General features: G+C 28.1%; 14 protein-coding genes across 15 annotated transcripts; 11 read left to right on the top strand and 3 right to left on the bottom strand.

The window, feature by feature from the left end:
- Positions 1-41: 41 nt before the first annotated feature.
- Positions 42-1,211, bottom strand: OCT59_017538 (uncharacterized protein; the record flags this gene model as incomplete). The annotated part of the gene is made up of 5 exons (XM_066137553.1): positions 42-235; positions 308-356; positions 431-542; positions 631-893; positions 966-1,211. The coding sequence occupies 5 exons, from the start codon at positions 1,209-1,211 to the stop codon at positions 42-44; spliced, it is 864 nt and encodes a 287-aa protein (XP_066004124.1).
- A 111-nt stretch (positions 1,212-1,322) lies between these two features.
- On the top strand, positions 1,323-2,702 carry OCT59_017537 (uncharacterized protein; the record flags this gene model as incomplete). Its single annotated transcript, XM_066137552.1, has 6 exons — positions 1,323-1,411; positions 1,484-1,700; positions 1,759-1,882; positions 1,942-2,056; positions 2,147-2,464; positions 2,547-2,702. The coding sequence occupies 6 exons, from the start codon at positions 1,323-1,325 to the stop codon at positions 2,692-2,694; spliced, it is 1,011 nt and encodes a 336-aa protein (XP_066004123.1). The 3' UTR covers positions 2,695-2,702.
- Positions 2,703-3,180: 478 nt separating this feature from the next.
- Positions 3,181-4,302, top strand: OCT59_017536 (uncharacterized protein). The gene is made up of 4 exons (XM_066137551.1): positions 3,181-3,520; positions 3,606-3,715; positions 3,779-3,880; positions 3,950-4,302. The coding sequence occupies exons 1-4, from the start codon at positions 3,330-3,332 to the stop codon at positions 4,075-4,077; spliced, it is 531 nt and encodes a 176-aa protein (XP_066004122.1). The 5' UTR covers positions 3,181-3,329; the 3' UTR covers positions 4,078-4,302.
- OCT59_017535 (uncharacterized protein) lies at positions 4,124-7,452 on the bottom strand (the record flags this gene model as incomplete). The annotated part of the gene is made up of 8 exons (XM_066137550.1): positions 4,124-4,377; positions 4,445-4,674; positions 4,759-5,845; positions 5,926-6,408; positions 6,488-6,605; positions 6,680-6,828; positions 6,902-7,131; positions 7,431-7,452. 8 exons carry the CDS (start codon positions 7,450-7,452, stop codon positions 4,342-4,344), a joined length of 2,355 nt encoding a protein of 784 aa, XP_066004121.1. The 3' UTR covers positions 4,124-4,341.
- Positions 7,453-7,567: 115 nt separating this feature from the next.
- OCT59_017534 lies at positions 7,568-9,705 on the top strand. 2 transcript variants are annotated; one of them, XM_025317151.2, is made up of 11 exons: positions 7,568-7,807; positions 7,902-7,923; positions 7,993-8,003; positions 8,160-8,221; positions 8,293-8,320; positions 8,401-8,439; positions 8,519-8,585; positions 8,665-8,680; positions 8,774-8,978; positions 9,058-9,126; positions 9,204-9,680. In XM_025317151.2, exons 1-11 carry the CDS (start codon positions 7,772-7,774, stop codon positions 9,282-9,284), a joined length of 636 nt encoding a protein of 211 aa, XP_025178936.1. In that variant the 5' UTR covers positions 7,568-7,771; the 3' UTR covers positions 9,285-9,680. The 2 variants fall into 2 exon arrangements, with proteins under 2 accessions (XP_025178936.1, XP_066004120.1); XM_066137549.1 differs by having other exon boundaries at positions 9,058-9,705.
- Positions 9,706-16,784: 7,079 nt separating this feature from the next.
- OCT59_017533 (uncharacterized protein) lies at positions 16,785-17,441 on the top strand (the record flags this gene model as incomplete). Its single annotated transcript, XM_025333144.2, has 1 exon — positions 16,785-17,441. One exon carries the CDS (start codon positions 16,785-16,787, stop codon positions 17,439-17,441), a length of 657 nt encoding a protein of 218 aa, XP_025178935.1.
- Positions 17,442-17,491: 50 nt separating this feature from the next.
- Positions 17,492-17,752, top strand: OCT59_017532 (uncharacterized protein; the record flags this gene model as incomplete). Its single annotated transcript, XM_025310775.2, has 1 exon — positions 17,492-17,752. One exon carries the CDS (start codon positions 17,492-17,494, stop codon positions 17,750-17,752), a length of 261 nt encoding a protein of 86 aa, XP_025178934.2.
- A 1,785-nt stretch (positions 17,753-19,537) lies between these two features.
- OCT59_017531 (uncharacterized protein) lies at positions 19,538-20,537 on the top strand. Its single transcript, XM_066137548.1, has 2 exons — positions 19,538-20,143; positions 20,257-20,537. The coding sequence occupies exon 1, from the start codon at positions 19,657-19,659 to the stop codon at positions 20,122-20,124; it is 468 nt and encodes a 155-aa protein (XP_066004119.1). The 5' UTR covers positions 19,538-19,656; the 3' UTR covers positions 20,125-20,143; positions 20,257-20,537.
- A 746-nt stretch (positions 20,538-21,283) lies between these two features.
- On the top strand, positions 21,284-21,908 carry OCT59_017530 (uncharacterized protein; the record flags this gene model as incomplete). The annotated part of the gene is made up of 2 exons (XM_066137547.1): positions 21,284-21,306; positions 21,524-21,908. The coding sequence occupies 2 exons, from the start codon at positions 21,284-21,286 to the stop codon at positions 21,906-21,908; spliced, it is 408 nt and encodes a 135-aa protein (XP_066004118.1).
- Positions 21,909-22,081: 173 nt separating this feature from the next.
- OCT59_017529 (uncharacterized protein) lies at positions 22,082-22,405 on the top strand (the record flags this gene model as incomplete). Its single annotated transcript, XM_066137545.1, has 1 exon — positions 22,082-22,405. One exon carries the CDS (start codon positions 22,082-22,084, stop codon positions 22,403-22,405), a length of 324 nt encoding a protein of 107 aa, XP_066004117.1.
- Positions 22,406-22,499: 94 nt separating this feature from the next.
- OCT59_017528 (uncharacterized protein) lies at positions 22,500-23,015 on the top strand (the record flags this gene model as incomplete). The annotated part of the gene is made up of 1 exon (XM_025333142.2): positions 22,500-23,015. One exon carries the CDS (start codon positions 22,500-22,502, stop codon positions 23,013-23,015), a length of 516 nt encoding a protein of 171 aa, XP_025178932.1.
- A 333-nt stretch (positions 23,016-23,348) lies between these two features.
- On the top strand, positions 23,349-24,008 carry OCT59_017527 (uncharacterized protein; the record flags this gene model as incomplete). The annotated part of the gene is made up of 1 exon (XM_025317149.2): positions 23,349-24,008. Exon 1 carries the CDS (start codon positions 23,388-23,390, stop codon positions 24,006-24,008), a length of 621 nt encoding a protein of 206 aa, XP_025178931.1. The 5' UTR covers positions 23,349-23,387.
- Positions 24,009-24,115: 107 nt separating this feature from the next.
- Positions 24,116-24,661, top strand: OCT59_017526 (uncharacterized protein; the record flags this gene model as incomplete). Its single annotated transcript, XM_066137544.1, has 1 exon — positions 24,116-24,661. The coding sequence occupies one exon, from the start codon at positions 24,116-24,118 to the stop codon at positions 24,659-24,661; it is 546 nt and encodes a 181-aa protein (XP_066004116.1).
- Positions 24,662-25,275: 614 nt separating this feature from the next.
- On the bottom strand, positions 25,276-26,507 carry OCT59_017525 (histone H2A). Its single transcript, XM_025317147.2, has 2 exons — positions 25,918-26,507; positions 25,276-25,807 (listed from the first exon to the last, which is right to left on the bottom strand). Exon 1 carries the CDS (start codon positions 26,339-26,341, stop codon positions 25,934-25,936), a length of 408 nt encoding a protein of 135 aa, XP_025178929.1. The 5' UTR covers positions 26,342-26,507; the 3' UTR covers positions 25,276-25,807; positions 25,918-25,933.
- Between the last annotated feature and the right edge of the window lie 135 nt (positions 26,508-26,642).

The raw sequence follows: 26,642 nt of genomic DNA, 5'->3' as shown, positions 1-26,642 counted from the left end.
TAATATATTCTTTGCAAAAAAAATCTTTATAAAAAATTCGTTCAACCTTCTTTAGGCATAAAAGGATCAACGCCACCAGTTTTGGCCATCAATTCTCTTGGCATATAATTCACAATTTCAGGATCTATAGTAGGAAAAGGAGGTGGTATACAATCCGATGGAAAACACTTTTTCCCAGGTTTCTTTATAGCATCTCTTATTCTTACATATTGATCATCAAAACCAGGAACACCACCTTTGACATAAATCAAATTCAAAATGTTGTCAATTTTAAGAACTTTTAAATTTAAAACCGTCGCACTGTTACCTCCAAGCCTACCCGCCATCTTTTTTCCTTTGAAAACTTTTCCTGGGTCCTATTATAATAAATAATATATAGGAGAAAAGTTGAAGCTATAAAAAATATATGAACATTTGAATGGAAACAAACCTGATTTTGACCTGTTGAACCAGCAGAACGATGAGCCAATGAAGTACCATGTGATGCAGGCAATCCTCTAAAATTCCATCTTTTCATAACACCTGCAAAACCTTTACCAATCCTACATAAAATTTATTTTTTTTCAAATTATTATAATACAAAAATTACCTTTAAAAATAAGTACCTTTTTATATAATAATAATTCTTACGAAGGAGCTGTTACGTCTACATATTGTCCTGGTACAAAATGGGCTGCTTTTATTTCAGTTCCGACAGGTAAAACAGCATCGGGGGTGACATGAAATTCTAATAATTTTTTTTTCGGGTTAACCCCAGCTTTTCTAAAATGACCTAATAAAGGTCTTGTAAATCCTTTTAATTTTTTTTCAGTACAACCGATTTGAACTGCAACTAAAGGTGGCTTTACATATTTTGAATTTTGTTTAATTTGAACCACTTGAACTTTATCCAACTAATTTTTTTTAAAAAAAAGTAAAGTATGATTATTATAAAAGATTTTTAAATCTTATCCAATTTTTCTTACCTGTAAAATCGTTACCGGATGTCTTACACCCCATTCATCCCATAATGCAGACATTCCTCTCTTTCTAGCAATTGCACCTAATCGTTTAGAATTTTGTGTCCATCTTGTTTTTTCCGATAATGTAGTTGAATCGCTAGAAAAATTAGATTCCGTAAAGAATGAATATTGCCTGAAAAATCCGGAAATATTTAGTTTAACTATTTTATTAAAAAAAATTGTTCGTTTAAATGTTAAAGAAAAAGACATGACTATTAATAAAAAAACGCCAATTTTTTGTAATTTATATCAGATCATGCGAAGATCCTTCTATAAATATAAAATTTATAGATTTAAATATATGCAAATACTCTTCTATCAATGTCTTTTCGTGTACCGACCATAATAGATTCTTCAAGTCAAGATAATGCTATACGTGGAACTAACGATGACGCTGTAACAAGTAAACTGTAAGTAATAAGTGACTCCAAAAAAGTTATTAGTGAATTTTACCTAGAACTTGAAATAAATACATTAAAAAGGTCAGCAGTTAATACCGGATATATTCAAGACAAATATGTAAGATATTTTGTTCGAAGACCATCAAAGAGACCACCCATCATTAATAGAGGAACATACGTTCGTAATACTGGATTAGACATATTAATCACGAAATTTTTGGAAGGTGGCGGAGAAAATGTAAAGAAACAAGTTGTATCATTCGGAGCTGGATCTGATACGCGATACTTTAATTTCAAGGTAAATTTCTTTTTTTTTAAAAAAAAAAATTCTACTTAAAATTTTCTTTTTTTAATAGGCAACATCACGTAAATTTTATAAATATTTTGAAATTGATTATCCCGAAGTCACATCAAAAAAAGTTGCAATCATTCAAAAACATAAAGATTTATCAGATTTAATCGGGAATGAAATACAAATAGGTATTTTTCATAATTACTTTAATTACTTTACAGACATTTATTAAAACAATTTATTGTAGGAAAAGGTGGTACAGAAATCTACGCGCCAGATTATTGTTTAATATCCGGAGATCTTAGAGAATGGGAGGAGAATATAGTATCACATTTAGAAGAACATCATGGTTTTGATCGAAGGTAAAAAAAAAGATAATACTATGTACATATTAAAGTTTATTATCACGCATGAACTAATGAACTAACTTTTTACTAATTTATAATAAAAAGTATTCCGACATTATTCTTATCAGAATGTGTATTAATTTATATGGACCCGATTGATTCTAATAAAATTGTACAATGGGCTGGAGATAATATGATAGCAGCAATATTTATAGTTTACGAACAAATATTACCTAATGATGCTTTTGGATCTGTTATGTTACAAAATTTAAGATCTCGTAATATTGAACTCCGTGGTATACACGCATATCCTGATTTACAAAGCCAAAAAGATCGTTATTTATCGCGTGGATGGACTCATGTCGAAGCTGTTGATATTAATGAAGTTCATGATAATTATATCGATCCAAATGAAATTTCCAGGTAACGAACAAATAAAAAACCGTATGATTATAAATATATATATTATAATTATCATTTTATTAAGTGTATAACTTTATTTTAGAATATCAAAATTGGAATTTCTCGATGAGCTTGAAGAATGGCGACTTCTTGCATCCCATTATTGTATCGCTTGGGCTTATATAATAGAAGATATATCAACCAAATCTCTATTTGATCATGTAAAATTTGATAATTATAAAAATATATAACTAACTTGTCAGAAATTATTCTTCGATGAGTCTAAATAAAAGTATTTATTTATTTTTTAAGAAAAAAAAATAAAATAAAATAAAATAAATTAGTCTAAAGTTTTAATAAGAAATAAACTTTCTTTATAAAAAATTTTCACTCAGTGAGAAGATTGTTACTTCATAACTCATTCTTGTAGAGTTCGGATTAATAAAATAGATACGATACATTCTAAAGTTTAGCATCACAGCGAATAAAAGGAAAGAAAGAAAAAGTCAATAAAACATACCTTCCAGAGTAAAAAAAAAAAAAAATTTTTTTCCCTTTTAAACTGTTAAATTTTCCTAAAAGCCTCATAGGATGGGGCGCTTTTTTTTGTGGCGCATCTTTGGGGGCTCTAAAGTTTGAACCCTGAAATTTTTACTGCGTATGTTTGAACTCTATCTCGCGTATAAAACTGAGAAACGCCCCTTTAAAATATCCGATTTGGATACGAAACAGGGGATAAAATTGATTTCCTATAATCAAATCATGTTAACCACTTAATAATGATTAATGATGATGACATCACAGCTGCGAAAGAAGATAAATTTCTCGTAAAAAAAAAAACTTTCACTTTAACGCGTTTTTTAATATTAAAACTCTATCATTCAACATGCCAAACACTATAGGAATAATCACTTCTAGTAACAAAGAAAATAAGGATTTTATTACCACTAACACAGAGTTTACTTCAAAAAGACGAAAGCTGACGAATCAGTTAAATTTACGTGTAAAACGTCTTAGTCCTAAAGCTAAAATCCCTAGACGTAGTTCTGTAAAAGCTGCTGGCTATGACTTATACAGGTACAAAATATCGTAAATGTTGCCATTGCCATACTGTAGCGTGTAAATTTACAAAATTTAATTTTTTTTTACTTTAATAATAAAGCGCGTCCAATATCACTATTCCAGCTAAAGGAAAAGCTCTAGTTCCCACTGATTTAGCCGTTGTTGTTCCAGAAGGAACTTATGGACGCGTCGCTCCAAGAAGTGGGCTTGGTATTGTGTTATTATTTTTTTTTATTATGCAGTTAGATAAGTTTTTAACATTTTTTTATGAAGCTCTAAGAAATTCCATTGATTGCGGCGGAGGAGTTGTTGATGCTGATTATCGTGGACCAGTGGGAGTTATTTTGTTCAATCATGGCGAAGTAGACTATCAAGGTATATATTCACTTCATAATTTAATATTCCCGAGAATTGGGATTTAAATCTTGTAATATTTAATTATAGTTAATGAAGGTGATCGAGTTGCACAACTTGTCCTTGAACGAATTTGCACTCCTGACGTAGTTGAAATCGAAGAACTGGACGAAACTGAACGTGGTAATCGCGGATTCGGTTCTACTGGGCTTCAATAACGTATACTTGACATTACATAGTTTTTTAATATATCTTAATAAAATTATCAGAGAGCGATATTGGAAATAACAAACACGATTTATTTGATTATAATAAATATATGAAGTAAAAATATTAAGAACATATATTATAAACGGAAGAATATAATTGATAATTGCAATCATAATTGTTTTTCTCTCGTTAAATCTATTAAAAATTCGCAAATGTGAACATTTATTTTATTACAATATTTGCTTTTACCATTAACCATTCCTTTTCGAAAATTAATTATTCGGACAATCGCGAGCCAAATGACCAGGCTAAAATGAATGAATTTTCCTAAGATTTAAATTAAATAAATACAAAAACATATATATACACACATACCTTTCCACATCTAAAACAACCGGCTAGTTTTTTATCTTTTGAACTGATTTCACTTCGTTGATAAGTATAGCTTTTTGCTTTACGATATTGGTCAAAAATGTCTCCATCGTCGCCACGACTATGACCAACCCCTAAATATTTTTGTTCACCGTACCTAATTTCTCCTCCTTTTATGGGCTCAGCAATACCTGATGATGATGAACCTAACCCCGTACCAGCTCCTTCCCAACCTAGTGTTTAATTATGTTATTGAGTAACAACAGAAAATAACCCAATTTATAAAATATTATACTCAATAATAATAATTACAATACCTAATTTTTTCAAAATTTGAAATCCAACGTTGCGATCAGATATCATTTTATCTGGTCTTGAACCTTCTTCTCGATCTTTAACGTAACCTAAACCGCCAACCAAATATGAAGGCGACCGTGATCGTGATCGACTATAAGATTTACTTCGATAACGTCTACGCGATGATGAATTAAAATCACTAGATTTGCGTCTATCATGACGATCATACGATCTAGACCTTGTTCTACTTCTTGATCTAGATTTAGAACTATATCTTGACGAAATGGACCTCGATCTAGTCCTGAATCTAGTTGAAGATCTTGATAAAGTTCTCGTTCTAGTTTTTGAGCGAGTCCTCGATCTTGTCCTTGTTCTGGTTCTAGATCTTGACCTTATTTTCGTTCTAGTTCTTGACCTAGACCTCGTAAGTGAACGGGTTCTTGAACGAGATCTAGAAAGCGATCTAGAAATACTCCTTGAACGAGTTCTTGAGCGTGTTCTTGTCCTAGGAGAAATAGATCTAGTCCTCCTCCTCCAACTATGTCTTGAACGACTATGGCTCCTATATCGTCTAGACCCGGATCTCGAACGACTACGACTATGACTTCTACTGTCTCTTCTACGTCTATGTCTCCTGCGACCTCTTGAATGACTACGACTTCGGCTTATAGAAGAATCACTATAACTATGACGTCTCCTAAATCTTCCCGAGCGAGATCTTGACGATGATCTGGAACGTGATCTAGACATAGAATAACTTCTGTCCCTTGACCACCTTCTTCCACGATCATCCCGTCTATGTCTGAACGAAGATGAATGACGGTGATGATATCTCTCGGATGATGCTCTCGCTGCCTCCTCTCGCTGTTCTTGTAAATCCATATAAAAATCATCTAAAAATCCAATCTCCCAACCATCTTTGTCTAGATCAATTTGATATTTTTCTCTTAATGCACGTTCATCTTCCCCTTCTAAATTAGATTCTATTATAAACATTCCTTCATAGAACCTATCAACAGCCTCTAACAATTCTGTAGTAGGAGGTAAACGATGTGGTGGTAATCTAATTGAAGCAGCATGAATAGAAGTATAAGGAGAATCCTCAGGCTAAAAGAGCTGGCAAATAAGTAAAGAATTAAATGGACATAAAACATTTATATCTTATATTAAGCTATATATATGCATACCAAGACCGCTGGAACCATTAAACCAGCTGGTAATTCATGATATTTTTTTTCTGAAACAGGTGGTGGTATAGGAGGCATATTAGGTGTTGTAGATACTGGAGGTCTAATCATTCCTTGTATTGGCATGTTTGAAGGAGATTGACCAGGGGGGAACTGATCTTGAATACCAGGTGGTCCAGGTTCAGAAATAGGTCTTATAAGACCTTGTGCACTTGATGGAGATAAATGTGGATTTGATGGAGATATTGACTGAGAAGGCGGTGGACCAGGAAAAATTCCAGGTGGTGGCGGAGGCGGAGGTGGAACACCTGGACTATAATAAGGTTGATTCTGATAACGAAAGTGGAAAGGATGTTGACCAGGAGTTGAATATGATACTGATGAAATACCACTGGATGGAGGTGGTGGAATTTTAATACCAGTTCTTAGAGCATTAATTTTATTTTCATCAAAGTATTGCTTGTCATCCCAAATGGATATTATCTAATTTACAATAAAATTAATTCAATTTAAATTCATAACAAATGAAATGTAACAGTACTTAAATAAAAAAAACAATTACTTTAACAACTTTTTCTTTTTGCTTCTCATTTGCATCCATAAAATGAAAAGCAACTCGCAATAGCGCAAGTAAATGTGGATGTAACGCCTCTTTAATCCAAGGTTCCTGTCGACGCTCACTATAATAATTATTTCGTTAGAATATATCTCAAATTATCTTATTAATAATATTTGTTACTTTTCGAGTCCTTACCTATGAAAAAGGACATCGTTTATTAGGTATATTAAATGAAGTCTATCTTCGAATATTGGTCGAGATTTCGAAAGCGCAATAATAAAACTTATCAGGGTATCATAATGAGCCGGTGTTGTACAATGATCAAATATCCATGTTTTACCACGCTATTTATATGTAAATTAGCACATATCCTTATTATTGAAAAAATAAGTATGTAAAAGAAAAAAGAAAAAATACCTGTATGTTAGATTGTGAGCAATCATGCATTAGCATTCCAAGTGACATTTGAAAGTTATCTATTTCTGGCGGTCCTGCTGTGGCTCTTAACGCCATTGCAAGCTTATCGAAAGCCAGAGATAGATCATCGATAGGTGGGGCTTGATTTTGAGGTGGTCGATAAGGTGGTGGTGGTATATACTGATTTGGCGGACCTTGAAAAGAATAAGATGGCTGTTGCGGAAAACTACCTACTCACAAAAACAGAATTCACTTTAAGGGAATGTTTTTTGATGTTTGAACTTTAGGCTTGGACTTAAAAATTTTTTATAAAAGGTGCTCTTAAATTAAATATTCTAAATATTTTGAAGTATATTATTGGTATCATAAAGGTTCGTAGTTTTAGAAAGTCTTCATAGGGAAAAATAGCAAATTTGACTATCAGCATTACTTTGATATTATAAGTTCTTAAACTGGATTTTCGCTCTTAAAGGTTTGTAAATCAAGCCTGAGTAATTTTCAGCGAAGAATTGACTTCGACTCGACTCACCTGGCGATAACCACTGTGACATTATTATGAATTTGTGGAAAAATTTTGGTGAATGATTTTTTTTTTTAGTTTTTTAATGGTCACACAAGTGTATACACTGACACTGTAATATATGCGTGATCGGAAAGTCCAGGTTCATAGTTGTCGATCAAAAGCCACGCTGTTGTATAAAAGCCCCTTTGATTAATAGTTACTTTTTTAGAATATTAATTACTTTTCCCCAACCTCCTCGTCAATCACTAATTATCGACTGCCGTATTTTTTTCGCATAGCAGCAAAAAAAGAACTACGGCATTTTATACTTTAACCCTTTCATTCTAGCTTCATTGTTTATATACAGAATGTCGACAAACTACACTTACGATTACATTATAAAGGTTTGTAGTTACGAATTCTTTCATCGACGTTAACATTTGGATCCCCCTTTTAATTTTCGCTATTAATCACTTTCTTTATTATTTTACAATTCAGTACATTATTATCGGAGACACGGGTATTGCATTTTTACACGTATGCTAAGCTCGTTTTCTTTTATTTATGCTAATGATTTTTTCTCTACTAGGTGTCGGAAAGGTATTTTGAAATTATTTTTCCCATTAAAATAGTCCAGGAAAACCTTTGTCAGGTTTTTGTATTATCAACCAAGTCGAATAAATCATAAAATTTTTTTAAGTAGCATGAAATCGTGATGTCCAATTAATATTTTAAATCGTAATTTCTATTTTATAGTCATGCCTACTTTTACAATTTACTGACAGACGGTTTCAGCCAGCTCATGATTTAACGATTGGGTAATGATCTAATATATTTTTATGTCTCATTTTATCACGATCGTTTTTAATAAATATTTTCATACTTATAGTGTGGAGTTTGGGGCACGGTTTGTGGATGTAAGATAATAGATATCCAAGTTAAATAATTCATTCATATTCAATTATTTTATAAATTTTATGATAATTTTTTCAATAAGGTTGAAGGGAAAAAAATTAAACTTCAGATTTGGGATACGGTATGTTAGTCTTTATATATTTAATTGTAATATATTATATATAACATTAGTGGATATCAACTTTTTACCTCGATTTTAGGCTGGGCAAGAATCTTTTAGAAGTATAACGAGAAGTTATTACCGCGGTGCTGCTGGAGCTTTGTTAGGTTAGTATAGTTCATCATAATCATCATCATTTATTTTTTATTACATTACATTAAATCTTATCTCTGAAATTTCGTTTAGTTTATGATATCACCAGGTAATTGGATTATTAATAATTATTCTAACAATTATTGAAGATTTTTTAATCAAACATTTAGTAACTTTATTAACTTTATATATCTTCAATTAGGCGTGAAACCTTTGACCATCTTCTCATCTGGCTGGAGGATGCCCGTCAACATTCCAATTCCAACACGACAATAATGTTAATTGGTAACAAGAGCGATCTTGAATCTAAACGTGCCGTCTCCTATGCAGAAGGTGAAGCATTTGCTCAACAACATGGATTATTTTTTATGGAGACCTCAGCAAAGACAGCGGATAATGTTGAAGAAGTAAATATCGATGAGAATATATTATTTAAAACTGTGTTATAAGTACTATTACATTAATTAATTAAATGTTTTTAAAAAGTCATTTGTAGATACCGCCAAAGATATTTATGAAAAAATTAAACAAGGGGTTTTTGACGTGTCAAATGAAGTTTGTGTATTCGATTGCTATTAGATTTAATTATTTGTTAAATAAATTATTGATTGATGTGTCTAAAAATTTTTTAGTCGAATGGCATCAAGGTTGGAGGACATTTGCAACCCAAAACTTTACCACTTAATACAGACAATGGGAATAATTGTTGTTAATACTATTTTGGTTTAATCATCCTCACTCTGTTCATCTAACTTATACATTATATTTTTACACACATTACATCATATGTTACTACTATATTGTAAATGCAATTCTTTTTTTCCTTTCCTTAATACTTACTAATTCCCTCTTTATATTTTTCTTTTTTTTTTTTTAGATTCTCATCTATTTAGCAAGATATTTGAAGACAAACATTAGTTTTCATAAATTTCATATTTTATTTTATAATTGTAGGTTTTTATTCATTCATGGAATGATTGTCATTCTTTTGTATTTTTAAATCAAAAAAAAAAAAAAAAAATACATATAAAAGCTGGTATATATATGAAGTATATAAAATCCTAAAAAAAAACCAATAAAATTATTTTGGCTCTATTTTATAAACTTGATATTAACCAAATATCTGTTAATTAAAAAATTAATACAGATTTAAAATACATGTATAATTTTGGTGCAATTATTAGTAATTTTTTTCTAATACCCAATTTTTATTTCTTAAATAATGCTTTTTATATAAACATTCTTATGATATTGAAGTCACCAGTCAATGACATTCAAATATTAACATATTCTAATACAGTGTGTTACAAAAAAAACAGAATTAAAAAATTGACCATAACACCATGACGATCTCACCAAATTATATATGAAATAGCTTATTTGAAAGATAGATATTATCAATATTATCAATAATAAATTAATATGGAATTTATTTCAGTAATTTTTCTATAATTAAGCTTATAATTATATTTTTTTTATTTAAAAATTTTTTATAACTATTTTAGAGCAAATTTATATTTTTTTGCATAAAATACTTTATATTGTTAAGAATTTTTTTTTTTATTTGCATTTTTTCCATTTATCTTAACAAAATACAAGCCGGAAATTTTTAGTGAATTTGCATCTATTTTTTAATTTATGAATTTCATGCCAAATTTTTCTTTAAAATCAACATTTGTAATTAATTTTTTCAAAAAGTAAAAAAGCACTAGAGTCCTAAATGATGTCAAAATGTAGCCCCAATATTCAAGTTTATTTTATAATTTAAATGATAAAAATTGGTTTTGTTTTAAAAGTAAACTACATATATTTTTATAATTTGAACCATTTATTAGCATTTTTTACTATATACCAAAATTGTGATAATTTGAAGAAAAAAATTCCCATCATTTTACCATAAATGTTTCTTTACTGCATATTTTTTGATATTTATTTTTTGGCATTATTCTTAACAATATTTGAGTATTTTAAATTAAATCTAATCCACCAATGTTTCATAAATTTAATTTAATTTTCTGTTATATTTTTTACTTTGAAGTAAATAATTATTGCTAATTTTTTCAAAAGTTAATGTAAGTATTTATAACTTCAAAAGATATCAAAATGTAGGCTCAGATCTTAGATTTACTATACAATTTACACAATGTAAATTGTATTTATTTTGAGTGTATAACATGCATTTTTATCACATAAAGTTTTTTTTGTAATATACTGTACATAATATTTATTCTAAAATTTCAATTAGTTATATAATTTTACTTTTATTGGATACTATTACATATTTTTTTATTTTTTTTATATATTATTTGATTTTTTATATAATAATATGGTAAAAATAAGTAAAAAATAAATATTTAATAATAAAAAATTTAATATAAAATTAAAATAAGCTTATTATTAAATAAACTAAAAATTTTAATTTGAAAATATAGTACTATATATATAAAAACTTTATAAAAAATAAAATACCTTACAAAAACTTAACATTTTTAATCAATATAGAATTGATATCATTAAGTTTATCTTAATGGTATTATTTTGATATTATTTTGATATTATTTTAATATCGATTTAATAATTATTATTTCAATATTATATCTATATTAAATTAATAATGAAATAATATCAAAATGATAATTAAAATGATATTGAAATGACATCTTTAAGTTAAACTTAAATATGTTATTTCAATATCATTTCTATTATTATTTTGATATTATTTTGATATTAAAATGATAATATTTTATTTTGATATCACATTGATATTAAATTAATATTGAATTAATATTAAAATGATATTAAAATGATATTGCTTGAAAACTTAAAGTTTTTTTTTTTTTTTTTTTTGTAAAGACGCAATCATGTTTATTGATAATTATGTTAAAGTAATATAATAATATAATATATTTACAAAAGTAAAATAAAATAAAGTATTCTAAATTAATTTTAAACATTATTAATATACTTCCCTTCTGAAGGAAAAGATTGACTTATCACCTTGAGATTAAAGGTGACTTGTCATGATAAATCTAAAAATTTGACCAATGACCTCCCTCATGTATTTTTCTTTCTAACTAATGTTAGTTACACGTAAATACTGTCAGGTATAAAATGATGAAAAGGATAAAAAGTTGGTTAGGTAATAGTATATGATTAATTCTATCTTAAAAATAAAAAGAAAAAAAAATATCACATTAAATACATTATAAAAGCAAACTCTTAATAATTAGTACTTATATCAAATTATTTATGATTATTACATTTATCATGTGACAAGACTTAGATATAGTCGAACATTATATATACAACTCAAGAGCAACTTTTTCACTAGATTGACCTAAATTTCACAAAAAAAATCAGTTTTTTGCGATTATCTTGGCATTCAGTGGTCCAATTTGTATGAACTTTTTTTTGGTTTGTAGCTCTCATTGAGTTCTACAAAATAAAAAAATCTGAATAAATCAGATTACTGGATACTGAGATAATTGCAAAAAACAGAAAATAAAAAAAGAGTAAATTGGGTCTTTTTTTGGCAAAAAGTCAGTTGTGAGTTCTATAAGAGATGTCTGGGGTCCTATAACAACTCATATTTTAGTAGTAATTGGAAATTCATAGCAATTGTACTTGGCTTTAATGCTTTCAATTCAAAATATTTTTGCTTTTGGTATTTTTATCACTGTAAAAAATCTGATTCGTGTTTTATCTTTCCATGTTTTTTCCGTAAACGTATCATTCTCATGGAATTTATAGCCTTAAATTATGGAAATTTTCATCTCGCTAACACGGATATCCGTGAATGTATCATTTTTACAGAATTTTTACGAAAGATACGAAGAAATAATGGAAATATTTGGATAAAAATTTTTTATAGGGTATACAAAAGAGAATATTGGAAATAAACGCAAGGTTTGTATTATTAAAAAAACTATGGATCAAATTAAGTTAAAATCACCATCAAGACATATTAAATCTTCTTTTAATACTTTAAATAATTCCTTTAAGTCACTATATTTCAGACAAGTTATATATAATGTTGTAAATTTGAGATAGATTATAAGATTTAGTATTATAAGAATTTAAAACATAAAATCAATTTAATGATTTAGCAAAAGTAAAGATTATTGCTAAAATGCATAAGATAAAGAAGATAAGGAAAAAGTATTAAAAAGTTTTAATTTTCAAGTTGTTTTTACCAAAGAACATGTATTTTTAATCAACCAATTATAGAAAAATTTTTATGAACTTTATAATAATATAAAATTTCAAAAACTTAATCCAAATCACTTTGCAAACTATATAAGGCAGTGATTAGATTTATTTTTTATTCCTTTCTAAGATAAACCCAATACTATTATTCAAGATGAGTTTATATTATCTAAAAAATATAATACTTTATATGTATATTTTAGTTTACCATTTACCTGAATTTATAAAATAACATTAGAAGTTTGGATTAAATGCTTTTTTGTATACTTCTGTTGAAAAAAAAAATTATGATCAAGTTTTTGCATTTTTTTGAAAAATAACGAAAGATGATAGAAAGAGTATAGAAAGAAAATTAACTATTTTTGAAATTTTACATTATGAAAATAGATTGTTATATTTTGTTCAAAAGAATATTATAGATAAATACTTCAAATCACAACATATTCATATTAAAAAATTAAAAAAATAAATTTATATATATACAAAAAATATTTTTTTTTTGTTTTATTCATATAAATACAATATATAATAAATTCTAAAATTCTATTTTAGTTTTTCTAATAAATATATTTAGATTTGTTGTATACAAAATTTTAAATTTTTAAATTAATATATTCTGTCAAAGTTCTATTATTTTTTACATTTTCTTTACTTTTTTTATATTTCCATTAACTGTTAATTTAGGTAAGTTAAATTTTTTTAACTTATTTTTTGGAACCAAATTACTATATTGATTAGAGAGATTTTTTTAATTAATATCTGCTTTAGCCTGCATATCAAATAATATAACAAAAGTTTGCTGATTATTATTAAAATATTTGCATCTTCAATTTGAATTATTAAATAAATTAGCTACTTATATATATATATTTGAACCTTGGAAAAAATATTTAGAATTTAAAGTATAGCTTATTCATGTTATTATTCAAGGTAAATTAAAAGATGATTTTTTCAGTTAGGTAAATAAATTATTTCTATCAGACTGATAGTTAAATTATTGCTTCTAAAGGTACTCTTCATATTGCATATTATATTTTGTACAATAGTTTTATATTATGTTAAATTAAATTTACTTCTGTATATAGTTTTTCAAACTGTATATTCATATAAAGTGGAGAAAATAGTTGGTGAAGAAGGTGGAGTTAATTAATAAAAATATACCTGTTTTTTGTGAAAAAAATATTTAAAAAATTATATAAAATAGCAATAAAAACTTTTAGCAATTTCAATATTCTTACTTGTCAAAAATATTTAGTCAAAGGTTAGAACGATTGGTTTGGAATTAAAAAATAGTATTAATTGAATTTTTTACTAATATTTATAGGAGTTTAATACTGAAATATCATTTACTAAATGTGTAGAATTTATTAATGCTATTATTTATAAATTTATGAATTCACATTTAACTTTATTAAAATGCTTTAATGGATTACAGGAAATGTTAATTTTAGAATTTTAAAAAGCTAAATATCAAGATTATTTAGCCAATTTACTTTTTAATATTGCTGCTTCTTTAGTAATTCTCAAAATTAGTTAAGAATTTAAGAAGTATTTTAATTGATAAAGTTTTTTCTATTTAAAAGATTTAAATTGATATTTGTTTTAAACATATGTGCATATCATTATAATTGAGCCTTTTTTTAAGGTTACTGATCAGCTGATTTCTGCAGCTGTGATTTGTGACTAGGTTTATTAGCTAATGTAAATATCCTTTAAATATATAAGAAGAAAAAAATTTTTTGGTTTTTTTATAATTAAACTAATCGTTTTAACATATTTTAATGTATTATAATATTTAACTAATCATTTTGATCTAAATTAACTAATCCTAATCTTAACTCTAAAATTTGAATTTAATTCATTTTAATCCTAACTTTAACTTAACTTTAATTTTAACCTTAAAAATAAAACATTTAGTCCAACTTTTTTTAATTAGATATAAAATATTTTAAAGAAATAAATCAGCTTTACTTATTTTTTTTTGATGAAAAAAGTAACTTAATTATCTAAAGCAAAATATTAAAAAAATTATTACAAAATATTTTTTATAGATGTTGAAGAATTACAATTAATTTTTAAATCAATAAAAGAAGCCATCAAATATTTAGAAATGAAAAATGTAATATTAGTAGATATTTAAAAAAAATATTTGAAATAAAAGGGAAAAGAAAAACTAATTATAGGAAAAAATTATGAAAATCTAATAAAAGTTTATGCAAATCATATGATCACATTATTAGGATGATATTTAATGAAATTATTAGGAGTAATTTAAACAAAATCTCTTTAAAATTAAAATATTTTGTCTTTAAACAAATATTAGATTTGTAAAAAAAATGCAACAAAAATAATAATAAAAAAAGTGAAATTTTAATTATTAAAAAAAAATAGAAGGATATATATTTAATTATAATGGACATTCCAGAAATTTAAAATTATACTGTAGGTTATGAAACATTTAATAATATACGATTTTTTCATTTTGCAATATAAAATAAGAATAATATTAATTAAAATATTAAATCTTTTTTCTGATTATTTTATTTTTAAAGGTACTGAATAATTTCAATTAAAGCAATTTTTGATTTATAACGGAGGCTAACATTTTTAATTCTGATCAGAATTATGTAATTGGTGCATAAATATCTTTTTTAGTATAATTACTATAAAATTTTGTTATTAATTTATTTTTGCATTTTAGATAAAATCTTATTTGATACCTTTATATATTATGCTGGTAATGATTATTTTTTCCTTTTTCTTTTTACTATAAAATTCTAAAATATTTAATAAATTAATTTTAAAAGTATTTTAATTAAATGAAATTTTCCAACTATCACTGGGGGTGATGATCACCGGTAACTGAAATTATGACGATCGACTAGCATTAAAAAAATATAGTGCCGGTAAAAATTGATAATTCTGGCCAACGGTGATGATCACCCCCGGTGACTTGAAGTAAAAAACTAATTAAATAAGGTATTTTATATGAATATTGCTAAATATCACTGCTGGTGACTGTCATTTACCAGAATTAAAAATGGCATGAAACTCTGCCGTTAATATTGATGCGGTGAGATTTAGCAATGCCAATTATATATATATTATATATAATTTAAATAATTAGTATTTAAATATATATAATTACTTTTATATATATAAAGTTTATTAAAATACAATACATTATCTGTTATTATAAATAATAATTATTAACTTTCAGTGTAACAAAAAAAAAATCATAAAAATAAAAACGAAAACAAAATGTACCGATTAACGTATGAAAAAATTCTCCCGCGTATATCGAATTTTTTAAATCTCAAATAAACAAATTTGCAAATTCACTTATCTATTTTATCAAAAGATGGATGTGTTTCTCAGTTTCAACAGTTTCATGATCATAACGTTTTACAAATGTGATTGATTTTATTTTTGATTTTAAATTTATTTATTAAATAGTAAATATATCAGCATTCTAAATAAAAATGGAATCAATTTTTTAAGAGAAACATTTCGTTAATGTATGTATTACTTGAAAAATTCTTCCAGCTTTGGCAACCAGATCAACATTTACATGAACGGAACACTTATTTTAAAAGAAAACCTATAAGAGAAAAAAAATTTGAAGTTAATTTCAATGATATAGTGAAAGCTTACATCTTAAAATTTGATCCAGTCTAACAAGTTTAAAAAATTTAAAGAAAAAATTATTCGGTAAAATATATCAGCTAGCAGTGTTTGCGCGCCGCACAGTGAAATTTTGCGCACACCTTTTTTGGTAAAGATGTGCGCTGTGCCACACAGAAAAATTTTACATAGGCGAGCAGTGCGAACTTTTGCGCACAGTTGCGAACAATCGCCGCACACTGCGAACAGTTGCGCACAGTTGCGAACAATTGCGAACAGGTGCGAACAGGTGCCGCACACTGCGCACAGTTGCAAACAGCTGCACATGACTGCCGTAAGTGCCGTTGCAAAAAAAACTTGCATTTAAACAGTTTTTTGTAATAATGAAGCGATTTTTTCCATCTGTTGAAACACAACCGTCTGCAAAAGGTAAACAAAAACAATCTGAATTTCCTGGTGAATCTTCATCAAGTGAAAAGCCAGATTCATCAAAGCCATCTGAAGTAAAACGGCGTAAAAATAGAAGTGCTCCTGACCCAAAATGGATGGATAATGGGAATGATGCTTGGTTAGAATATAGGGAGGTAAACGGAACATTAATAATGTTTTGTAGATGGTGTGAATCAAAAAAATATACTAATGAACTTGCAAAAGGAACCAGCAATTATCGAAAACAAAGTATTGATCGGCATCTTAACCATCATGAACATAAAAGTGAAGCTGAAGCTAGAAGAAATCAAAACATTATAAGAGTTGACTTTTCACGTAATTTAGATACTCATAAAATTAGAGTTATAACACAAATGCAATGCATATATTTCATGGCAAAAAAATATTTAGCATTATCTGTCTATCCTGATCTATATGAATTAATAGATTTTCATAGAAAAAATTCCGAAGTTATGAAACTTTGTGATACTCCCGAAACATTACAATCACCATCACTTCTCACAAAAGATTTACCATTAGAATCAATGAATATGGATCCCATTTATCAAACACATCTGCAAAAGAAATGGAAGAAGCTATTGTATATGTAATTGAAAAGGCGTTATGTGAAGAAATAAGAAGTTCAAATCATTGGAGTATTATGATAGACGAAACAAACTCTATTACAGATGAAAAACATTTGGCTGTTGTGTCCCGGCATATTTCACATAATGTACCCGTTACACGATATTTGGGAATGATTAATTTAGATGAACTTACTGCTGAGGCAATTGCGTTTGATTTAAAGAGTTTTATTATCGCTAAAGGATTAAAAGTGGAAAATTTATTACATTTTGGCAGTGATGGGGCTGCCACTTTAATTGGCACGAAAACAGGTGTTGTTAAACGATTTGAAGATTAATCCTTTTATTACGTCTGTTCATTGTATTGCACATAGACTACATCTTGCCGGAAAAGATGCCGCGAAACATGTTCCATATTTTAATCATTATGAAACCTGTATAAAGAAATTATATAATTATTTTTCAGGTTCTTATCGACGTATGCAAAATTTAAAGATGATACAAGAAACACTAGAAGATCCACAATTAGCTATTCTTAATATAGTTAATACGAGATGGCTATCAATGTCGAACAGCGTAAAAAATTTACACCAAATATTAGATTCAGTGATCGATGCATTACGTTATGATGCTGAATTTGACAAAAAAAATCATCTGGCAAGCAATTTACTTGATGAACTGAACTGTGATTTTATCATTTCTACTAAATATCTTGCAGATTTAATGTTTATATTGACGAAATTAATTAATGTGTTTCAAAGAGAATATGTTAGCTTTGCTGACATAAAAATTCATCTGGATATGGTGTATGATGCGATAACGGCTCAGTTTATCGGATTTGATGGATCTACTCCTTCATATGGCACCCATTTACGAAAATATATGCAAGACTTTAATATTTCGCCAGAAAAATTGCCTCCATTTATAAAGAGTTTTTCCGAAGCAATTGTTGATAGCATAAAATCAAGATTCCCCCAATCTAATTTGTATTATTCTTTTCGTATATTTGATCCCAAATTATTACCTATAAAAGAAAGTGAATTAGGTAATTATGGTGATGAAGATATCAAAAAACTTTCTGATTATTATGGAATAGATAAAGTGGACGAAGAAGGAAATGTAATGGAAAAAATAGTTGATAGTGATGATGTAAAACAGGAATGGGAGGTAGCAAAATATTACATTAAACAAATTAGAAGTCAAAATGCAGCAGGAGGATGGGAATATATTTTTAATACGTATCCAGATTTTGTGAACGAGTTCCCAAATATTGCCAAACTAGTTAAAATTTCGTTAATTATTCCCTTGTCAGATGCACAAGTTGAAAGAATATTCTCTCAACACAAACTTACTAAAACCCGATTAAGAAATAGAATGAATATTGAAACATTAAACAAACATTTAATGATATTACTTAATGGACCTGACGATTTTCGTAGGTTTGATTGGAACAAAGCCTACGATTATTGGGCAATGAAAACACGTCGCTCAAATTAATGGAAATATGATTACTACCGGGACGGGAAATTGTAATTATTAAACTTTTTTTTATTTGTAAAATTTTTTTTTACATTTCTATTTGTAAACTCATTTAAACCAAATTTTTTAGGAAAGTCTCTTTCAATTAAATTTTATTCATTGTATTTTGGGGGCAAAATTAGTTGATTTTATCAAATTATTTGCTAAAATGATATATCAAATAAATAATTCTTTCGAAACAACTCTTATTTTTGATGCCGCAATGATAAAGTGAATATTGTTAAGTAAATTGAACGGTTTTGAAATAATAATTTACGCGTTTTGCCAAAAAAAGAATTTAATTAGGTTTAAAAGCTGGAAAATATTCGAATACTGCAAGGATAAAGAGCCGCACAGAAACATTTTATGATTGAGCGCAAATGTGTCACAGCGAGCATGCTGCGCACAGAAAATCTATATCAGTCACTGGACATTTCCGGAAACAGGGGTGTCAAATGGATTTACTAATTAAATCTGCAGCTTGTCGATCACTTTTTTTACTATGATTTATTAGTAAATATTCAAAATTCTGGTTTTTTCGTCACATGTAAACTTAATTTTTATCCAATAAATATGCGTAAAAATTTTTTTTTTTCTTACTCTCTGAGTTCTAACTGACACGCCGATATAATTTTCCAAGGGTTATTTATTAATAACAAGTTAGAAGAATCTCTCCTTGAAGTTGGCTATTTTTTGTTAAATAAAGTTAAACTTACAAACTCTAATGGAGAACTTTGCAAGTAACATAAACAAACCTGACTTTCATAATTATGACGACGTTAGTTTTATGGAAGAAGAATACGATTTTGACTTTAAAAGTATGGACCAAACTGAGGAGGATACATTTGAAGATAGTAATATTTATTTAAATAGCGAAGAATATACAAATAATTCTAATTTTTTTCAATTAGATATTAATGCTTTTCAATCAGCCCGTTATTTTTCAACTATTACTGATAATATAGATGATTATATATTAGAATTAGATAGTAATTTTGATGATGAATCTGTAATTTCTATGGCAACTGATATTACTAATGAAATACAATTAATTGAAATTTCTGAGCCAACAAAGTCAACTAAATTTACTAACTGTGTTTTAATAGACAATTTTAATGGTGAAATTCGTTCCTGTGGAAGTTCACAAAATTTACGTTGTATACAAAAATATTTTTGGAACTTGGGAAATTGATAGTGAAGTAGTTCGTAAGGTAAATGATTTTGCTTCATTAGGAGTTTGTTATTCACATCAAATGTATGATCAAACTAAATTACATGCGAAAAATGCAAAAGGAACTAAGAATTCTTCTTTGGGTTTTATTAGCAATAGGAAATGTCTTTTTTGTAATATTAATAAGACTTTTTATACCCGTGGTAAGCAATGTGATCAACATTCTTGGACATTAGTTGGTCGTGACTTACAAGTCCCTTGTGAACCACCCTAGCGTCGCCTAGAAAAAATGGTAGCCGGATAGGTTTTCCGGGTTACACGTGATTCGGAAACTGATTTCTGGGTTAGCTTGTTAATTTTTATTATAATGTAGTAAAAAAAACTTCGATAAATAACTGAATAAATTAATATAGTAAATATTTATTTTATTTATTGCTATGATATTATTTCTTTTATTTATTCCCAATACATTGTAATTTTGTTAAAGTTTTTCCATGTTTTTGGCATTGTTCAACAGTTTTCTAGTGCTTTAATATCTATTTAATTTGTTGTTTGTTATTTTGTTTGATCAGAAATTTCTCTCCTCTTCCTCAAGTGTTTATAATAAGAAACTTTTTCTATAGTAACACGTATTTCAAATTATTTCATGATTACATTGTTTCATATTATTACCAATATTACCAATGAAAGGCGAAGTAAAGGAGGCGTAGACAAGGGTATTTTTGCCATAAAATTGTCGTTTTATTAACGATTTTGCCACGTTTTTTAATTATTCACCTTTTCCAACAATCTGAAATTTTGCAAACATTTTTTAACCATAGATGTCGTTTTGGTTTGTTATATGATTCTTTTAACAATTCTTTAGCCTAAAAAAATTATTTTGACATTAGTAAAGATTAAAAATGCATCTGTATATAAAATTTATACATAGTATTAACATGCCTTGGTCGTGGATGTAACATTTTATGAGAATATTTTTAAACTTTGATTAAGTCCAGTTTTGATAAGATTTCTATATTTATTGTTCCTTCACAATGGTACCGTTATAAATAGGTAGATGTGTCTCTTTGTTTATCTAATATAGGATGCTTTACTTGCCGTTTTCCAAATTCAATTCGACAATTGCAATAATATAATATATGAAGAGAGTCTTTTTTTTGATTTTTATTCCGATAAACCCATGAATAGCCATCACCTTCCGAAGTAAGTATTATTACAGAAAGATATTGATGAAAAGGTAAAAAGGTAAAAATTGATTTATAATCAATTAATGTAACCGGAAATCAGTTTCCGAATCACGTGTAGCCAGCAAACCTATCCGGCTACCATTTTTTCTAGGTGACGCTAGGTAAGTTGTCCATTGTGGTGGTCAGTATCATTGTACTTCTTTAACAGAAATTCAACCAATTTTATATTCTAGTTTATCTGCTAATAATTATGTATGTACTTCTTGTTATGAAAAACATGGTGGACATTTTCATCAAAGATCTGGAATAAAAGGAAAAGCTAGTCTTAATTGTCAAAAAGATTCTTCTCACAAAAATGATGCCATAGATTCTCTTCGTTTAATAGCTAATTGGCTACTTTATGTAGCCGAACATGAATCCTCTGATTTTCAAGAGCAATTATCTCGTGAAGCGCTTAATCTTTTACAACTTTTACCTTCACAAAAAATTACTCATGTATCTAGTACGTCTATTTCTAAAGAATTTAACCTTCTTAATATCATTCCTAGTCCCTTTATTATTAAGGCTGCTTTTAAATTAAATAAATTAGATTTTTTTAATTGTAAATATAGAGTTTAGTAAACAAGAAAGTTTAGAATTTGGCCAAGGAATGGCAAGAAAAATTTTAAAAAGTAGAAAAAACATTAATAATAACAAATTTATTTGAAAATCCAAATTCTTTAATTGAACATCATGATATATTTCCTTCTTTACTTACCAATTTTTTTTCGGGATTAATTAATACGTTGCAAATGTCAAATTTTAAAGAAATCAATAGGAAAAAACTAGTTAATAACAAACCTACAACTTCTTTTGATCCAAATAGTACTATTAAAACTCGAATTTTTCTTATGTCTATAATTTTTCGTGTTGCTTTTCCTGGTCTTCATCTTTGGCTTCCAACTATGCTTGCTTCACTCATAAGAAAACCAAAATTTACCACCCAACTTCATCAGTTACTTACAACACTTAATGCAGTTGCACATACTCAAAGACATGAACGTAGATTAGAAAATATTAGAATGAAAGCAGCAAATCCGCGTGAAAAGGTGATGATATTTGGAATATTGGAGTGATTGATAATATAGATTTAAAAGAGAAAACATTCGCTGATTCAAATATTTTTGACCAAACAAGAAATACAACACATGCAACGTTACGTATGGTAAAATGCCTACTTCACTTTCAACTCTTTTGGGTAACATTCTTCCTATATCTGATATTTCAACTTTAAAACTTTGGGGTGAGAATATTAAAGCTCAACAATTCATTTCTAATTTTCATCAGGTTTTTGTAGATTTTTTACAATTTTCAAACTTAGAAAATACTTTCAAATACTTTCAAGATTTTGATTTTCCCGATATACATCAACAAATTATTAATAATGTCGAATTAGGATGTCAGTTACCACCAGCCAATGTAGTTATTTTAGAAGCTGGAAATAAACCAAGTTCAAATGAAGGAATATTTGAAGCATGTGATATGTTTTTACAAGATTTTAATATAGATAATAATAAATATATGGATATTGTTTCTGATGAAGCAATATTTCGAAGAACAATACTTTATCTTGAAAATCATGAATATACTAGAATAATCCGAGTGATACGGAAAGTTGTGGAGTCCGGTGGGGATGATGAGTGGAGTACGGTCCCCTATGTGACAGTTTACTCAAGTGATAAATAACACGACGGGCCAAACACGTGATTCAGAGTGGGCCGAGCTGCTATTCATCACCTGAGTACGCTTCACACCCTTTATGTTACACACCGCCAAATGTCACCGTACTCCACTCAACATCCTCACCGGACTCCACAACTATTCGTCTCACCGAATAATCCTGGGTCAATGGCATACAAGTAAGGACATGTGTAGCGTACTTATTACAATTTTTTCAGGTTTTGGTATATTTAATTTAGCGGCAGCTTTGGGAACTAAATTTCTAGATAAATTAGAAGCAATAGTTGATTATCGATCTACTTGTCGAGTATTTGGTTTGTAGTAGGTGTCGCACTTCATATTCATTTAAAAAAATATAATAAAACAATTGAACAAATAATGAATGAAGACAATAATTTGGTAAAGACTTGGTATTTTTATTTTAAATGGGCTGGATTGTGGAAAGCGCATCGAATTGGAATTCGGATGGGAAATTTTGAAATGCAGCATGAATCACTTTCTGCATTTGCACCACTCTTTCCTGTAGCCGGTAAACTTAATTATGCCTCATCAGTTGCCTTTTATCTAGCACATTTAGCAAAACATCCTGAATTAAAAGAATTATTAAAACATGCTTGTTCAATTAATATTAGTCGAGAAAAACATTTTTTTGCATTTGACGAGGCTTTAGAAACACTGGGGGTTAAATACATAAAACAAAATATATCTGGAAATCCTATTAATATCGACCAACTTAAAAATCAGATTAAAGCTGTTCAAAGTGAAAGGGATCGAATTAATCTGTTTTTATTTGAATTTTTAGATGATAATGTTGCACATCAAGGTGATCGGGCAGTAAAATCTCGTAAAGAAATTACTTGGGATGTAATAAATCAACTTGTTATAGCATTTGATAATCCAATGAATAATTCTCTTTTTAAAGATATTTCGGGATTATCTAATATGACCGCAGAATATACATCTGAAGGATGGACCAGATTATTAATTGTTATTCAATAGGAGAAGAGCGTCTTAATGCTATATTACAACAAGACATTTTAAAACGCGAAAAACGAGTTGCAAAGGGCAGAAGAGCAAAAAATATTGGACATCATAAAATAGCAAATATGAAAAAATCTAATAATAATACTAGGGGTCGTGGTAGAGGTGGAGTTCAGCATGTATTGCCATCTAATATATTTACAACTCAATCTTCAAATTCAAATACTTCTGTTTTTAATGAATCACAACATTCTTTTAGTATGCCTTCTAATCCCAATAATTCTTTTGACCAAAATATTAATTACTTGAACAACAATTTACAAAATATACATCTAAATTCTAGTGTTCTCTCGCAATCTAATCCTAATGCAGAAATTCAGAATCTTCCTAATATACAAGCTATTCATTCTCTTCCAGACCCAATTCAAAATCCCCGCCCAACCAAACGTACCAAAAGAACAACCCATACACAAGAATTATCATTTTTAGAACCATTAGTGAATGATACAAGCGAAGAAAATATTAATAATGCTATTCAACAATTGAATAATTGGAATATAGCAAATAATCAAACTGAAAATATGTGGGATAGACAACGCGTAATAAAATGGGTACAAACACGAACCCGTAATGATAGGTTGACAAGAGAGAAACGAGAACGAAATAATTAAGTCTAAAAATAAATTATTAGTATCAATATATTGTATTAATATAGAAACATTGTAATATTTACCGTTATTAATAAAGAATTTTATATTATCAGCCATCTTTCAACAATATACATATAAACTTCTGACCAAATTTTACAATAATGCACCTATATTAACGGTTGACATTTCGTATAAAAAACTTTGCGAAAGAACTTATATTGGCAGAAGGATCTCAGTTTAAAGGTCAAAAAGTCATAGAAAAGCCTTATATATTGAAATATTTAAGGGAGTGAGGTATTTTAATGAATTTAGTGCCATTTGAAAGTTCATACGTATTACTTACTGTATAATGTATTTCAAAAAAAGTTATATTTTGTTAAAGTCGTTGTCCTGTTCGAACCAAATGAAGATAGGCTAATTTATGTAGTACAAAATTTTTAATTAGTGATTGCTGCTGCGCTGGAAATGTCCAGTGACTGATATGCCGCACAGAAAAATTTTCTAAATTGTGCGGCATCCGCACAGTAATTTTTTGATGAAAAATAAACACTGACAGCTAGCAGATTACCGACTTTGTAATTATAATCTTACTTCGCAACCAATAAATAAAGATTTCTCAATAACATAAGTTTTTTAAATATAATTAATTTATTTATTAATCAATGAGATCTAAGCTTATTACTGTAAACAAAACGATTATACATCGTCTATTTTTCCACTTAAATATGTAATTATTAGCCTCCACGCTAAAGCTCCTTTATCTTATTGTATATTTGGAATCATTTTAAGCTTAAAAAATCTTTTTCCCTTAAATACTATAAAATTTGAAATCACGGTTGAAATTGGATAAGCTTAATAACCTAAGAATCAAATTCACTTTTTGTTGTAATGGCGCAGCATTGAAATTCTTTTTATTAAAGAAAGTAAAATACTGCGTTAATTTCTTTCAATAACGTTTTGAGAAGAAAGGAGTTTGAAGTTTTATTATTCCTTTTTTCGTTATTTTTTTTACCTCTTCTTTCGAACCAAAATATATGCGTATAAAAAAAATTTAAAGTGCGGATAGGAAAAATAATATATTTATACATTTTTCCAATATCCTTAATGCCACAAATAATGTATATTAGGAATATTAGTTGTAGAAAAAAAAAGATAATACTAAAAGAGCTTTAAAAGTAAAAAATAAAGGAAAAAAAATTATTAGCGAAATAAAATCATGAATTATTAACAAAGTGTTCCTTCATGTTCCAACATGACATTTCCTTTTCGTTACTTGCTTTAAATCATTGCTTCCTAAACTTCCGCCGCAGCGGCTCCCTTCTTTGACTTCTTAGGCAAGAGGTTTTGATGAATGTTCGGTAGAACTCCGCCTTGAGCAATCGTTACATGGCCGAGCAACTTATTCAACTCTTCATCATTGCGAATAGCTAACTGGAGATGACGAGGAATGATTCTTGATTTTTTATTATCACGGGCAGCGTTTCCAGCAAGTTCGAGAATTTCCGCAGCCAAGTATTCAAGAACAGCGGCAAGATAAACAGGAGCACCAGCACCGACTCTTTGAGCATAGTTTCCTTTACGGAGCAGACGGTGAATACGACCAACAGGGAATTGAAGTCCTGCTTTAGCTGAACGAGATGAGCTCGCTTTAGAAGCGGCAGCAGCAGCAGATTTTCCACCAGATTTGCCTCCTGAAGACATGTTTACAATAATATGGATATAGTAAAAAGAAGTACAAAAAAGTTTATTTTTATTTGTGACTTTGGATTAGAGTAAATCTCTTTTACTTTACAAATGTTAGAAAGAAAAAAATCGGACAGACGTTCCCTTTTAATATGGGTTGGTTACAGAGAGTTATTCAAAAATTAGGGGTGTGGGGTGCTCAAAAAATGAGGTTAATTTATAGACAATTTGTGCGCCACGCTTTTTGGTGTATTTTTTAAAACTATGATGTAAACAATTACTAATTAAAGAATACGTGTTGTTTATTATGAGCAGATCA

Source organism: Rhizophagus irregularis, chromosome 26 (assembly GCF_026210795.1).
Source record: "Rhizophagus irregularis chromosome 26, complete sequence".
In the NCBI taxonomy this organism is placed as follows: domain Eukaryota; kingdom Fungi; phylum Glomeromycota; class Glomeromycetes; order Glomerales; family Glomeraceae; genus Rhizophagus; species Rhizophagus irregularis.
This window is presented reverse-complemented; position numbering and strand designations above follow the sequence as displayed.

What these genes read in the sequence shown, in the direction of transcription:
- OCT59_017536 (XM_066137551.1), top strand. Translation starts at nt 3,330, where the DNA reads ATGCCAAACACTATAGGAATAATCACTTCTAGTAACAAAGAAAATAAG. An exon ending in GCTGGCTATGACTTATACAG is followed by an intron (nt 3,521 to 3,605) that starts GTACAAAATATC and finishes TTAATAATAAAG; the next exon opens with CGCGTCCAATATCACTATTC. An exon ending in TGGCGAAGTAGACTATCAAG is followed by an intron (nt 3,881 to 3,949) that starts GTATATATTCAC and finishes ATTTAATTATAG; the next exon opens with TTAATGAAGGTGATCGAGTT.
- OCT59_017534 (XM_025317151.2), top strand. Translation starts at nt 7,772, where the DNA reads ATGTCGACAAACTACACTTACGATTACATTATAAAG. An exon ending in CTTACGATTACATTATAAAG is followed by an intron (nt 7,808 to 7,901) that starts GTTTGTAGTTAC and finishes TTTACAATTCAG; the next exon opens with TACATTATTATCGGAGACAC. An exon ending in GCTCATGATTTAACGATTGG is followed by an intron (nt 8,222 to 8,292) that starts GTAATGATCTAA and finishes TCATACTTATAG; the next exon opens with TGTGGAGTTTGGGGCACGGT.
- OCT59_017531 (XM_066137548.1), top strand. Translation starts at nt 19,657, where the DNA reads ATGGAGAACTTTGCAAGTAACATAAACAAACCTGACTTTCATAATTAT.
- OCT59_017525 (XM_025317147.2), bottom strand. Translation starts at nt 26,341, where the DNA reads ATGTCTTCAGGAGGCAAATCTGGTGGAAAATCTGCTGCTGCTGCCGCT.